General features: G+C 43.9%; 1 protein-coding gene across 1 annotated transcript in view; it reads right to left on the bottom strand.

Moving 5' to 3' along the window:
* The window catches only part of EML5 (EMAP like 5), a 1456757-nt gene that overhangs the window by 696023 nt on the left and 745652 nt on the right, over positions 1–15082 (bottom strand). The window contains exon 13 of the mRNA XM_085626574.1: positions 775–893. Coding sequence (XP_085482700.1) covers positions 775–893 — 119 coding nt within the window. The remainder of the gene's footprint in view (positions 1–774; positions 894–15082) is intronic.

Genomic DNA, 15082 nt, shown 5'->3' with positions numbered 1-15082 from the left:
TTCAACCATATCCCATATTTTCAATTTCTGCAGGAAATCCTTGTTATGTACTGACAGGGTGCACCACACAACGTTCTTCTAAGTTCTGCCATAGGGTAGATGACAGTAAATTGAATCTGGACTATGTTTTTCCATCTATTCTTACACCATGCTGACCCTATTAAAAAAGATATCAGTTTCCAATTCACAGAGATGAAAGAAGGTTTCATAATGCCTTCATGAGCTCTGTAATCAGGTTCCACCCATTGGTTTCTTTCTATTATTAGGACGTCGAAAAAGAGCCATTTGAGGCTCCACTGCTATAAACCAGGTGATTTATCCACCATAAATGAGGCAGACATACTCCAAGTTTGGTACAGAGGAAACCCTGCTGAATTGTTGTGGGGATTCCACTCCACCAACTCAAAATGATTAATTTAATGCTACATCACAAGTAATTCATATTAAGCCGGGATACACTGTACCCCATTAGTACACAGATAAAATGCCATAACAGTTATGGTTTTTCATGCATCACAGACATTATGCTCTTAGTATTGGTTTTTCAGAAAAATGTTTAATGTTCTTTATGAGAGTTGACAGTCTTTTGACCAGGCCAGAGTGGCTCAGTTTCTTAGATTCAGACATTCCTTGATGGTGACACCATACAATTTGGCAATGTCTAGTTACAAGCATGTGCACACACACACACGCACACAGTGTCTCTTTCTCTCTCTGACTACCCCTATGCTTTAAAAATGTTCATAATAGTAAGTAAATAAAACACTTTCTTACCCATGGACAAAGTGCAACCGGATGCTATTTAGTGGGGCAGCTTCTCTCCTCTTCAAGGTTGCATTCCGATGCTTTTCTTTGCACTGCTCTTTGAGCTGAGGTAGATCTTCTTTGTAAACCTTTACAAGGAAAAGCACAAAAGAATGAAGATATGGATGTTGGAAAGTGACTATCTAACACCAACACTATATTCATCCTTATTCATCAAACCACATCCATTTCCCTACCTCAGCAAAGTAAAGCCAAATATACAACAGTACTGAACCTTTAAGGACCTCATAGCTTTTGCACCCACAACCAAACCCCAGCTAAGTCCAAGTCCATTTGAGACATATTCAACTACACCCTGAAACACAACATAAAACTCAAACCATATATTATGAAACTTAAACCTTTTCCCACTAAGAAGTCAACAAACAGCAAACCAGCAACCAAGAAAAGAAATGCTGCACCCCAAGATGCCTTTAAGAGACTAAAATCACAATGTTTCTCACAATAAAACCTCAACCAAAGTTACTAATCCATTACTCATCCTTCACCAAAGAAGGAACCAAAAGCCGGGCACTCTTTGAACACTGTTTCAATCCTACATCTCACTCATCTGGGCAAATGAAATACCATCAAACAATTCCTCACTGAAAAAAGGATCAACAAAATCACACTCCACATCACCAACACTGAGCATTCAACTACTACTGCTGCAGCTGATTCACATAACAAACTTAAGTGGATCACCTTCAAGCACTCAAACAGATATCCTCAATGCCTCCTAGCAACCACTTGTGAAAATGACATCCTATCACTCATGACTTAGAAATGGTACTCACATTGTTGCTTATCATAATCACTCACTCGCATAGGCTAACCTTGACACTATCTCCTATTACCAGTCCACCATACATCAGTCTTTCTTGTGAAAGATAATAAATATAAGAATTAACCTTCATTTGCAGAATCATATCAATACCAAATTCTACATGCCTATCAATGAGGCTTTAGTACATGATGCAGCATGGAATTGATGCAGCATGATTAATATTGTACCAACATGCATGGAATCTGACAACACAACACCACCTTACAATATACCTTCTATAACCTCTCATAGTGCTTCAATTCATTCAGAAGAACACCTCCTTATGCCAGCGGTCACTAGTAGCATACAGAGTATACCAAAATATTTCATATATATGTCCTCTCCCTGGTGATGCATGAAGGATTTTGAAGAATTCCTAGCTAACCACAAGATCAAAATGTACTAAAACGTTAACAAAGCTCTCCATAAACATCTTCAGCCAGCTTGCCTTGCCTTTATTCAAAAGTAATTTTTGGGTTCCTAACTGAAGCTGAAAACCTCAAAGACAGAGTTTCTTCTAATTATCAACAGCTCCAAACAAACTCAGATGCATAGATTCATCATGAGCATCAACTAATCCTGCAAAACCCACATCAGAAAAAGTTGTACAGCCTTCTTTGTAGTCACTGTTTCAAAAGATAAAATTGTACACTCAAATGTACATTTTGAAGCAGCATGTTCCATGGCACCAATAGAATGATCACATTTCTAAGCAACATGTCTATATGACTCCGCCATAATTAAATACCCACATCATGTTAAATATCAAATTTGTCATCTCTAAGGCAGTAACAACCAATAAATATCTTTCTCTGTGTCTGAAAAACAGGCCATTGTAAAACATGAAGCTATGAGATAGCCAGATTGGAGATCAGGAAGTTTAAAAACAGAAAGTACTGAAAACAATCCTACTAAAGCTCTGCATCTAGACAATGGCATAATATTCCACAGCAGATCAGATCCACTTTTTTGTCATCTGCATTACAACTGAATTGGAAATGCATCTCTTTAAGGAACACTCAGACTGATTTCAACTATTGGCTAAAACAAAACAGAATCCATCACTTATTTGGTATATGAACGTCAATCATACATTTTCCAAATGATACACAGCATTTTAATGCTTTTCAAGCTAGGCTTGCACATTATAATTTTCCAATAAATGCAACACATGTGAAATCTGAGAAACGCAGAGGCAAGAGACAGCATAGTACTAGTTTCATGGGTAGATTTTTTAAGTCTCCTCACTTATTGACAATGTTCCTGAGGGAGAAACTGTTCCAGGAGTTCTATGGTATGTGCTTCCTTGTTCTTTAACTTACCATGCTGCTTCTGGATTATTTGTCGCAGCCTTTTAAAAAATCCAGGATAGTTGCTACACTGCAAGCTTCCCGTGTCTTCCTTTTTGCGGTAAGCAAGTGGGACACGTAATTTGAAAATACAACTTCACAGACACCTCTTGCCCGATATGATCCGCTATGCTTTTTTACTTGAACCTACATAGAGGTTACTTCTACTCTGGCACATATTTGATCAAATAGTTTCATGGCCTTCTCCTCTGCTTAAAACTGTGAAGTTTATTTCTTCTTAGTGCATCACTTGCTTATCTAAGCATATACAGAATTTGTGGCGCTAGGTTCAAACTAAAGGACAAGGAGAGTACGAAGATGAATAGTGTGTTCATTGTAAGACTAGAGTAAATGGAAAGGTTGTGCTGTTTGACTGCAACTGGACCAATATGAGGCTGTTGAAGAAAAGAAAACTTATTTGTTCATCCTCATATAGCTGTCATACAGTTTGGTAGGACTTAAGCTACTGGTGGCAGCTGATGAAACCATATTCTGATTCTATAGGTGGGGTAGCATGAATAGGTCAGATCTCTTGTTTAACTGGACACAAAATATTTATGTTACAAAATACGAAATAGGGATTATTACTTGCATTGGAACTATTAAAGTGGCTTAATGAATTGATGAAGCATTTTGCTTTGGAAAGAAGGAACACACTATTTACCACCCACAACACAGTCTCTGCCAGCACAGGGACGACAAGATCATTTTACCATGCCCTGGGGAACAGACACAAGATGACAAGGGGATGTAAATCTGTCATTGGAGAATCTGAAAGTCTCTGTTAGCACTTGACTCTATCTAAGATCAGGATTCAACAGACTCTAAGGTACTTCTGTGCTATACATTGATTTCATGGACAGAATCCCATATGAGGTTAGAATGCATTTGAAAGGAACTTGGCAAAACTGAAAGGTGGAGGCTGGTTTTGGATGAGAGGAGGAAACTCATTGGGATACATTCAGTGGTGCATTGAGCTATTGAATTACAAGAAAGTAGGCCATGGGGTAACTCAGAATGCTTTGCCAGAGTCACTATCTAATTGGTTTCTTATTGGTACTTCAAAAACCCCCAATTTGCCATTTTCCTCTCAAATTGATGGACAGTTAAAACATGTCCAGGCTGTCCTTCTCTGCAGTTACTGGTGCTCTGTAAGGGGGAGCAGCCCATTTCCTGATTGATGCCTGAAGCAAGAAATGGGATGTGGAGGCAGGAAAATCTGTTCTGCCTCTCAATCTACAAGTTCCTGTTCCATGTTGGCAAATATAAGAAAATCTACATGGACTGATGACCCAAGCTGAACCAAGACATTGTAGACCAGTAGGGCGGGGGGGGGGGGCAGTGGAGAGCAACATGAAAATCCTGGTAAAGGACCAGGTAGAAGAGGTTCTGATCTGGTGCTTTGATAGAGGTCAGTAGGCAGGTGAGCTGAAAATGATGCTCCTCTATGCTGAGAAAACTGGTTAGTTAAGAAGACAAAGGAGGACACTGAAAGACACTTTGGGCACATTGAGTATTTTTGAGAGAGCCGACAGGAAAGTTTAATTGGGTGAGCAAGAGATTCAGAATAGAGTGCACGGAGTAGGACTCCCTGTTGTCTGAATCGCCTCGGATGCCATTTTAAAATTACAGAGAGGCAAGCACATTGTACAAATTCACACATCTCCTCCTGTTGGAAGCAAGGAGGCAGCATACTATTTTTTAGAGAAGCACTGAATTAGCTGCTCTAGCTTTTGGCATGAACTTGGAGAAGCACTGAATTAGCTGCTCTGGCATAACTATGTTCCATGACCTTCCTGAATTGGGACAATTCAGTAAACCTCAGCTGGGATAGAAGCTGTATGCTGAAGAAATTGGATAGCTGAAGTAGCCAGAGTGTCTTTAGAACCTGTGGAATTCTGAAACCAGCGAAGTCTGCTAACCCAAGCGAACCTTCATCAAAAGGAACTCGTGAACATAAATCAAGCTGAAGGAAGGAAATGGTTGCAGTGGAAGGAATCTTCCAACAACTCTTCTCAGGAATTATGAAGTATCTGAAAAGTCTAAATGTAAAAATACAACTGTATGAAAATTCTGGAACCTGCAGAAGTGGCTGCGTTCATGTCAGAACACATACAAAACCCAATAGAAAGACAGCCTGCTTCAATGAGAAAACACTTTTCCACTGCCTTTCTGGCCTCTGTGAACACCCTTGGCTTGATGACTACTGACTAATCTTGTTACACAGCTATTGTATAGTATCGATACTGATATAAACTTCTGCATTATAGAACTACTGATCTTTGTTGCAACTGTGACAGTTTATTTGTATTGCTTCATATTCGCTATGAAGATTTTTAATTTTTCAATCATACATTTTCATCTACTGAACATCCTGTCCCTATTTTTATTTTATGCCTTGTATTAAAAAACCCTTTTTTGGTCTAGCATCAGCAAAGACCTTTTTATTAAAAATATACAAATATATTATTGATAGCGGCTCTTTTAGCTTCATTTACATTTTCTTCCACCCACAACAGCATAAAACATAGAGGAATAGGTCAGCCCACTTCAGACCTTGGCTTACTTCACTGCGCTTTTGCAAGGAGCACAACTGCACACAAAGTACTTTCCCCCAGTGCCAGGGAGTAATATGGTAATGTGTGTATTTTAAGAACAAACTATATTTTTACTTTAGAAATTTTCTTCCTATTGTTTAGGGACTGGTAGCTCGACCAACAATAAAGTTTTCAAAAAACCATGTCAAAACATACATTGACAAACTGAAAGGCTGACAGCCAACGGTAGACCTTCAAGTGTTTTGATTAATTGGTGGGGATATTATGTTTTCTTATGTAGCTGTTCTTGGTTGTTAAACACAGCACCTAATGTTGATTCTCTAAGGAATTACTTGTTTGCCTCTGAGAAGAGTTCTGTTGGACAGTGTGCGAAGGTTTAACACAATTTAAATGAAGATTATTTTTATGGGAGTGACTCATCAACACCTCCCTCCTTTTTTTCCAAATATTTAAAATTTAAAAAAAATCTTTATTGGGGAGACCACCAAAACTCCCCTTTTAAAAATTATTTGTACTCCATTTTTAGGTCTCACTGAGCCCAGCGCATGCGCTGGCTCGGAGAGACATTTTGGAGGTGAGTTTTCACAGTGCTGCTGGCTGGCCTAGCGCTAGCCTTCAGCAACACTTTGAGAACTCATGCTTTAGCACGTCATCGCGATGACTTTTGCTTTCAGAGCGATCGCGATGACTTTCGCTTTTACGGCTGCGCGGCGTTACTTTTACTGCCGCGTGGCCAATGCTTGTTTTCTTTTTCTTTCTAATGAGCTTTCACGCGCGCGCTTCATTACATTCAGCAGCGTGCATCATCGCTCCTGGTTTAGTTTCTTTAGATGTGCTCTGGGCCGGCATCTTTTCGTAGGCAGACCCGCCTAATTGCACTTCTGCTCCAGCGCTAGCCCGTCTCTGCAGCAAGCAGTCAGCCTCTCCCGTTGTTGTGTCGCTAGATGGTGCCCATGGGCTCTCATTGCGTAGGCTTCTGCTTGTTTCTCTTTCTATTCTTTTTACATCTTTCTCTGAGTCCCATTCGGTTTCTCTCTGTCCCTGTTGTTTTTCCGTCTCTTTAATCTTATTTCTCTCTCCCTTACCCTTTCTGATTAAACGTCCTTCTTCTACTAAAATAGGCAAACGTTCTTGAGCAGCAATGTGAGGCCTGGTGAGGGGAGCTGGCCTGTGGCTCCACGCGCAGAGTACGGGTGGGCCCCAGGCTCGCAGGGACGACCACAGGGGCGCCCAGGCGTATATGGAGTTTCAGAGTCTCATGTACTGATAATCAGTGCTCCATGTTCAGCCTTCCAGAAAGGATCAGGGCACCATGTTCATTCAGTAGTTTTTTGGGGGTTCGAAGTTGGATTTTATCGGCTGCAGAGAACAGGTGGCAAAAGGCAGTCCTCTTCTCACACACCCTCCGACCCCCCCCACCCTCCCCATGCCAGGATGGCAGCTTTAACATTCCTCGTTTTTTCAGAGTTTCCTGTTCCTTCTGCGGTTCTGTCCCGGAGGGCTTGGTGGGCCCCTTGCCTCCCTCTCCTCAGCACTTCTTGCACTCATCCATTTCTCCATCTCCCCCCTCTCCTTTTTGGCTCCCATTTCTTTCTTCCGCAATTTTCATCCTCCTTAGCACCGCTTGCTCCCTCCCTCCTCTGCACTTCGTGCTCGCCCTTGTTTCCTCTGTCTCTCCTAAGCATTCCTTGCTTGGTGTACCTCTTAGCCCATCCCCCTATTTTCTTTCTTTCAGAGTCTCTTCATTCCTTCGCTTCCCTGTGTGTTGTCTTTTTGTCACACTCACTTATCATCCTACCACTCTCACTCCCCTCTCCTTCTTCTCTTTCTCTTTTTTACTCTCCCTCTCTCCCCCCCCCCCCCGCCAGTCTCTGTCTCCCGCTGTGTCTTAATACCCTGCGGTAAGAGGGGCCAGTCAAGAGCTTTCAGGCTCCGCTTTCATCCTCGTCTCAGTTAATTATTCGGTGGTCACTGATAAAGAGCCAATACTTTTTAGCGCTATATGCGCACACTAAAACACTGTTACCCAGCACAAAACTAAATCAAATGCCCTCAGTCGCTTGGTCTGATATTTTTACTCCTCCATCATTCTCAGAAACATCTGGAAATAGATTCCAGCGCTCCCTCCCACTCCCCGCCCCCCCCAGCTCAGCTGGATGTCAGTTCACAAGGGTTCACTATTGGAAGCCGAGGCGGGGACAGAAAGCTGCTGTTCCCTGGCCAGGTCTGTGTGCCTGGTCAGCTGCCAGCTGTGCCCTGCAGCTGGCAGGAATTAGTTGCAGCCAGAAGCCTTTCTTTGTCGAACTTTACCATCAAAGTTATGGCTACTTCTAAACCTTGGAAACCTCTGCATCCTCAGCTAATTTTGTTATTTTCTGCATTCAAATTACCATACAGTGACTTTTTTGTTCACTGATGTCTCAAGAAGGGCTTCTGCTGGTGACTTAACACCTCTCCCTGAAGACTGGTCTCTAGCCCTCATCTAATGTTAACGGATGGCTTCATGTGACCAGGGGCTGCATGTGAAGATAAACCAGAACTACCATTCCCACAATGCTTTGGATGTTGAATAGAAGACCATGGCTGGTAATTAATACTCAACATTTGTGGCATAGCTAGGATAACCTGGGCCCTGGTGCAAGCAAGGACAACGGACCTTCTGACTGCTGGTTGCAATTGGTTGCCCCCCTCGTATATCTGGGCCCCTGGAGCCACTGCACCTGCTTCGCCATTAATAGCTATGCCACTAGTTAACATCCCTGCTCACAGAGGTTTTCCTGATTGTATGTGACCTCATTGAAATCAATTTAATGGAATACCATTACCTCGTTATTTTGTCATTTGCATAAATGTTAACACTATCTGGACAAATGTTGTACCTCATTAGTACCAGTTTGACGTCCAAACACACCAATCAGCAACAGATAAGTACCAAAACTTGCTGCTGTGTTTTTAGTAACTTTTGATCTATCTGAGCAAGAAGATTTTTTTTTGTTTAAATATGTAGTTTATGCATCAGTTGATAGTTATGTGGCAAGTGTGACAGATTTCATAAGCTTTACAGGCCATTTATATGGGCCGGCCTGTGATTTGTGAGTGTCATCCAGTCCACAATTGCTTAATATATTAGGGTTCCCACAACAATTGTGTTCCCTATACAGCACTGGTTTTCTCTCAATGTCTTGACCGTGTGCCATTACGTCTTGTGTGGAAAAAGTCATCTCTGCTCACTAGTTTGGGAGTATTTTGTTTCTACACAGAACTCTGTTTCTGCACATAGCACTTTATATCATCCCCTTTCATCTGAAACAAGCATTGGCATAGCCAATAAGTCTCGCTTTTGGGACCTTATAAGTATTTAGTTATGCAGCACAATATCCTTGGTGCAACAATATCAACTGTTGCATGGCTAAACACTTATAAGGTGCCAAAGGCGTAGAGACCTATTGGCTATGCCAATGCTTGTATTACTAGCAGACACCCGAGCCGGCATGAAAGCATATATTGACAAGCACTCAATTCATTCTGATGAATTCAAAAGATCTTAATCATACAGGGTTAGGAGAATCGGAAAGAAAATGTGGGCCTGAAAAGTGTATGGGGGACTAAATTTTGGCAAATACAAGGAAAAGAAGGCATGTTCAGAGCATGCATGATACTCTGGGAAATTATATTTCTAAATAGAACAGTTCACAAACTACATGTTTAGGGTTTGGTAGCATGAAATATATTCGAAATCCTTCCTCAATAAATGGCATGATTAAAATAGTACATTCAATTCATCTATGTTCCATCCAGAAGGTTGGATCTTATGGTCGACAGACACAAATGAATGCATGAATAGTTTCCTCCTGGATTCAAAGCTAGCCGTCCTGCTCCACGCTATGATACTAATAGGTACCATTTATGGCGTAGGCAAATGATGTCAACATTGCATACAACACTTCAGCTATCAGGCTGTTAAACAACATTTATTATAAAACTGAGAAATCATGGCTATTCCTGACTTTATTTTGGGACCACATGCTCCTAAAGTAAAACGCATTATATATGTTGTTGATAATGAGTTTTGGAAAGTTGCTCAGCAAAAAGCAGCTGAAAGGATTAGACAACTTGATAGAGCGAGTTTAGAAAAGGCTTTACAGGTAGTAGATATTGGTAAGAATCCGTTAGCCAGATGTGTGTGTATTCCCTGAATAATATAATGCCATTTGTATAATAAAAGATGACTTAAGTATGTCATAACATGGCCAAGCTCAGTTAAGAACAATAATTCAATTGCACTGGGCACTCCAAACATTCAGTCCTTGGGACAGAATGAAACAAATCATGATCAGTTCCCATACCAGAGGTGTAAACTTCCATTTGAGTACAGATGTCTCAATGAAGACAAATATTTCTTTAAATGTGCGCACAGCTGCAAACATCTGCTCAGGCATTCGCTTCCTTGTGACTCCATATCACTTTTAGGCCTCTCTAATGGATCCAGGCTAAGCGTAGCATTTTTTTTTTAAATCAGGGGCTCTTACACTGACTGTTGAAACACAACAAGCATTGTTAACGAATGGGAGTTATGGGCTCTTAGCAAATTCCACTTTTTGTGGGTTGAATGATGGAATACTGTATTTGTTAATGTGTCAAATCAAAAAACCTTTATTCAGTCTTGAGAGCCATAGGCCATAAAAGTACATAAAAATATTGCACATAACTGTAAGCACACAGAAATTTAAAATGATTATATATTAAGGAATATTTAAAGTACTAAAATAGACTTTTGAAGTACAAGACAAAACACGATAGCTAATACACGAAATAACCAGGCTGGCTGAGCAACCTAACCATAAAATTGTATAGAAATATTGCACATAGCTAAGAGCGCTCAAACAGAGTTAAAAATAAGCAAAGGTTAAAAAGGTGTTTAGCAAAGTGCACGGGTGGCGTTCAGGATTCGAAAGTGATAGGTCAAAAAATACAACAGACATCAGAAATTTAACAAGCATTGGCATAGCCAATAGGTCTCGCCTTTGGGACCTTATAAGTATTTAGTTATGCAGCACAATATCCTTGGTGCAACAACATCAACTGTTGCATGGCTAAACACTTATAAGGTCCCAAAGGCGAGACCTATTGGCTATGCCAATGCTTGTTTAACCTTACTATCCTATACCTCTACCCACTTATAACTCTGAAAAATACCCTTACCATCCTAGATCCCTATCCACCCCATAACCCTAAAAATACCCTTACCACCCTATACTCCAATCCAACCTTAAATCCTGCAAATCCCTATACCAACCTATTGCACTACCCAACCCTAAAAATACCTTTACCACCTTAAACCCCCACCTACGCTCTACACCCTACAAAGGACCTTACTACTCTTTACCCCTACTCACCCCTAAACCATAAAAATACCCTTACCACCCTGTACCTCTACCCAGCCGTAAACCCTAAAAACTATCCTTGCCACCCAATGCCCCTAACCACCTTAAACTTTAAAAATACCCTAACCACCCTATATTGCTACCCACCCCTAAATTGTAAAAATACACTTGACACACTATACCTATTCCTCTACCCACAGCTAAACCCTAAAAGCATTCTTACCACTGTATACTTCAACCCCACTCACTCTAAACCCTAAAAATATCCTTACCACCCTATACCCTTACCCACCCCTAAAAATACTCTTACCACCCTATACGCCAACTCAATGCTAAAACCTAAAACACCATGGAAAATTGCATAGCAAACACACATGTGGCAACTTTTTTTACTACGTGATGATTCGTCAAATGGTACCAAGTTTATAAGAGGGAGTGGCTAGCATCCTAACCTTGATCCTCACCCCTTTTATCCTGCACAATCCTCGGCAACTGCTGCCAATCTAGCTGCCATCGAGAATGGGGTTACTCCCAACCAAGAGCGCCTCTGAAATGCAGTGTATGAAGTGGAGCTAAGAGAACAGCCAGCAGTGGACATGGGGAAGCGTTCGCATGTGGAGGTCTGGGGCGGAGCAGCTGGGCTTGGCCGGGTCTGGCTGTGCGCAGTCTAGCAGAGTGTGTGGCCTGACCTGGAGGCCGGAGCGACACTGGCTTGCTCAGAGACAGCGCCGAATGGAGGAGATGAGGACGAGGCAGAAAGCGCACACACTTGATGAAATTATGACCCTGGAGTCCACAGACTCAATGACAGCCTCACACCCTTGAGAACGGAGGGCAGCATCGGCGATCTTGGGCGCGTGGCCTGCGCATAGCCACGTGAGCTAGGAGGAGAGAAGCAACAGCCGGCAGACGGTGAGGGACTACTACGACAACACAAATCTGAGGTGAGGCCAAGGGAGAAAAGTGAGCCCCACGTGAACGCCAAGCTACCTGGATCAGGAGACGCTGGGGTGGGTCCGTAGGTCGGATCGGGCCTAGGACCAGACATGCTGCATCTCCGAAACAGTAGTGGCCAGAGCGTGTGCATGAGCGGTGGTGCTGAGTGTGCCCGGGAGCTGCAGAGAGTGGCTGGGACAGGCTTGTGCACCCTCCCATGGTGCTGGATCCAGGACTGCTGATGCGCTGTGGGCATGAGGCACTAAAAAGGAGCAGAGCTTGCATACCCCTGGTGCTCGGGTATGGCAGCTACATGCCCGAGTGAAGAAGCTAATTCTTAGACTAGGAGCACTGAGAGAAGCGGGTCAGGGAGCGAACTGCCTAGCAGCGGGCATCTAGAACAAAGTGATCCTGTGCCGAATTGGCTCGCTCCTAATTCACCAGTGGTATCACACTGGTGCAACAACACAACACCCGACGGCGCCCACCGTGCTGGTGAGCTTGAGTAACCGCCCCAGTGACTGAAACAAGATACGTTGAGTGACACCACGCAGGGTGAAAGATGGTGTCGGAGCCCCTTAGGGAGCAGCCGGGTCCCGCACACACTGCGCCGGGCAACTACCAACAAGAGCACAGAACCTGGGGAGGTGTGGAGGTTGGGAGGCCTCCCCTCCTCCCCGACCCTCAGAAACTCAGAGACGAAGGGGTGTCCCCTGGATACAGGACCAGTGGGTTACCCGGCAGCTGAGCGAGATAGGGATCGGGAGCGAACGACTCGCCATCATGGGCAGCTACATGCCCTTGGCCCAGAAGTTGTCCCTGGGTCACCTGTGGACACATCCCCGAGATGCAGCGGTGTGGCCCATGACAAATGAAACCTCACATGCAGAAGCCAACCTAGATCACAAGACATCACACCTGGCGCACGCCACTAAACTGGACACAGTACTGGAAGCTGTTGAGAAGATAGGAGCCGCACTCGACCACGCAAGCACGTCACTGGAATCGAAAATTGACAAAGTCAAACTTCACACTCCTACGAGCAGAGCACCGTAAGCTGGCAAGCAAAAGTCCTCACCAATGAACACGCTCTGGCCAAAATACAGCCAACAACTCACGCAAACGCAACTGCGCTGCAAAACCTGTAGGACAAGGTGAAAACCCTGGAAGACAGGCTAGATGATGCGGAAGGACGTTCACGTCGGAACAATGTGAGAGTGGTGGGCCTTCCAGAGGGCAAGGAGTACCAGGACCCGATGGCTTATGTTGAAAATTGGCTAAAAGACCTGTTGCCGGAGAAAGTGCTGTTAAGAAAAGTCACCGTCGGGGCAGAAGCTGTCACCAACCTAGAGCAAATCATATAGGAAACGAGAGAAGCTCTCAATGTAGCGGCAGTAATCGGTGACCTGAACCAGACCTCAGACCAAGATGTGGAGTCAACCAAGTCTCAACATGAGGAGGACTCCACTCCTGCATGGACCGGGGGTCCCAATTTGCTGGACCTACCCATTGTCAAGCAACAGACCTCAGAAGATATCATATGATTGGACGTGGGGAGATATATGACTAATTAGTTATCCTACACAACTCCTTAACTAGCAGGGTCCAGTGCTTCTACCAGCATGTATTACAGGAACACGGCGATCAGTAACAAGCTTTCACCATGACGCAAGCAAATATTGTAACATGGAATGTGAGAGGAATACACACACTGGCTCGCAACTATTCTATATACTCATACCTGCAGCGAAGATCACTAGTATAGCGCTCCTACAAGAAACTCATTTGACTTAAGTGGAGGCTGAACACCTCCGTCGGCACTGGCGGGGGCAAGTGTTTAGTACTAACTATTCAACCCAGGCCAGGGGGCACTGGGATTGGTTAAAGCAGGGGCTCCATACGTAGTAGAGGAGATGAATGTGGATTAGGGAGGTTGTTATGTGCTTACGAAGGGTAGATTAAATGGTCACAGCATCCTGGTAGGTTCAGTGTATGCACCTAACACTGATCAAGCCTCATGACCAATATTCTATCCCAATGGAGGGGGATCCCTTGGTTGATCTGAGGCAACTTCAACTCTGTGCTTGACGTTACTCTGGACAGATCATTCCCACCCCTGACATGCACTACAGCCCTGTTGAATGCGCAGACGTTGACTGCCTGGTTAACCCATTGGTCACTGATGAACATATGGAGCGCTCGCAATCCTGAAACAGGCATATACTCCTACTCCCTGTGCATGAACTACACGTTAGATTAGACCGTATGGTGGGGTCGTCTTCACTACTTCCCTAGGCTGGGCTGGTCGAATACCTAGGGAGCACACATTCTGATCACAACCTTCAGTACATGCAGCTCCAGTGAAATGCAAAACCACCGCCTATCTTCACTTGGCACCTCCACCCTGGTGCATTAGAGGACTCCATTTTCCATTCATCACTGGGGATCGTGTCAGCGGAGTATTTTGAGACTGAGGGTTCAACAAGGAGCACCCTAACAGAGTGGGATGCTTTTAAAGTCATCATCAGGGGGCATAGTCTCTGCTCACATGGAACATCCGCAAACACTTAAGTGATGCCGTTAGCAGGTTCGAGTGCGAGCTCCTGCGTCATGAGACAGGGGCGGTGACATGACCAGGTAACACACAACGACTGAATGCAGAATGCACATTGAACTGCTGGAGAGGCTTCGATGTCTGAATTACACATGCAACATCAGACAGAACAGGTCGGGCCGTTTGCATGGCTGCTGCATCAGGGGCAGCCTCGACACCCCATACACGCTCTGCGTACAATCGCAGGGCACATGCTATATACACAGCATAAAACCCACGCTGCTATGACGCGACATTATGCAGCGCTGTATGAGCCAACAGTTCGGCATGACAAAGTGCAGCTGGATACTTTCCTATTCGGCAAAACTGCCCGTGATCACGTCGGAACAACGTGAGGAGCTAAATGCACCAATTGCTTTAGACGAGGTCGGTGCAGCCATCGCGACACTAGTGACAGACAAAACCCCTGGGCCCGATGGGCTGCCTGCTGAATACTATAAGGCCTATGTCACAACTCTGGCTCCACGGCTACATACTTTATATACTGCGGCCCTGGAAGAGTCAAACCTCCCTTCGTCACTCCGCAAAGCGTGCCTGGTCACGCTGCAAAAACCAAATGGAGACCCCACTCAATTAGCTTCATATTGGGCTCTGACGCTACTAAACGTCGA

This window comes from Triturus cristatus, chromosome 9, assembly GCF_964204655.1.
Source record: "Triturus cristatus chromosome 9, aTriCri1.1, whole genome shotgun sequence".
In the NCBI taxonomy this organism is placed as follows: domain Eukaryota; kingdom Metazoa; phylum Chordata; class Amphibia; order Caudata; family Salamandridae; genus Triturus; species Triturus cristatus.
This window is presented reverse-complemented; position numbering and strand designations above follow the sequence as displayed.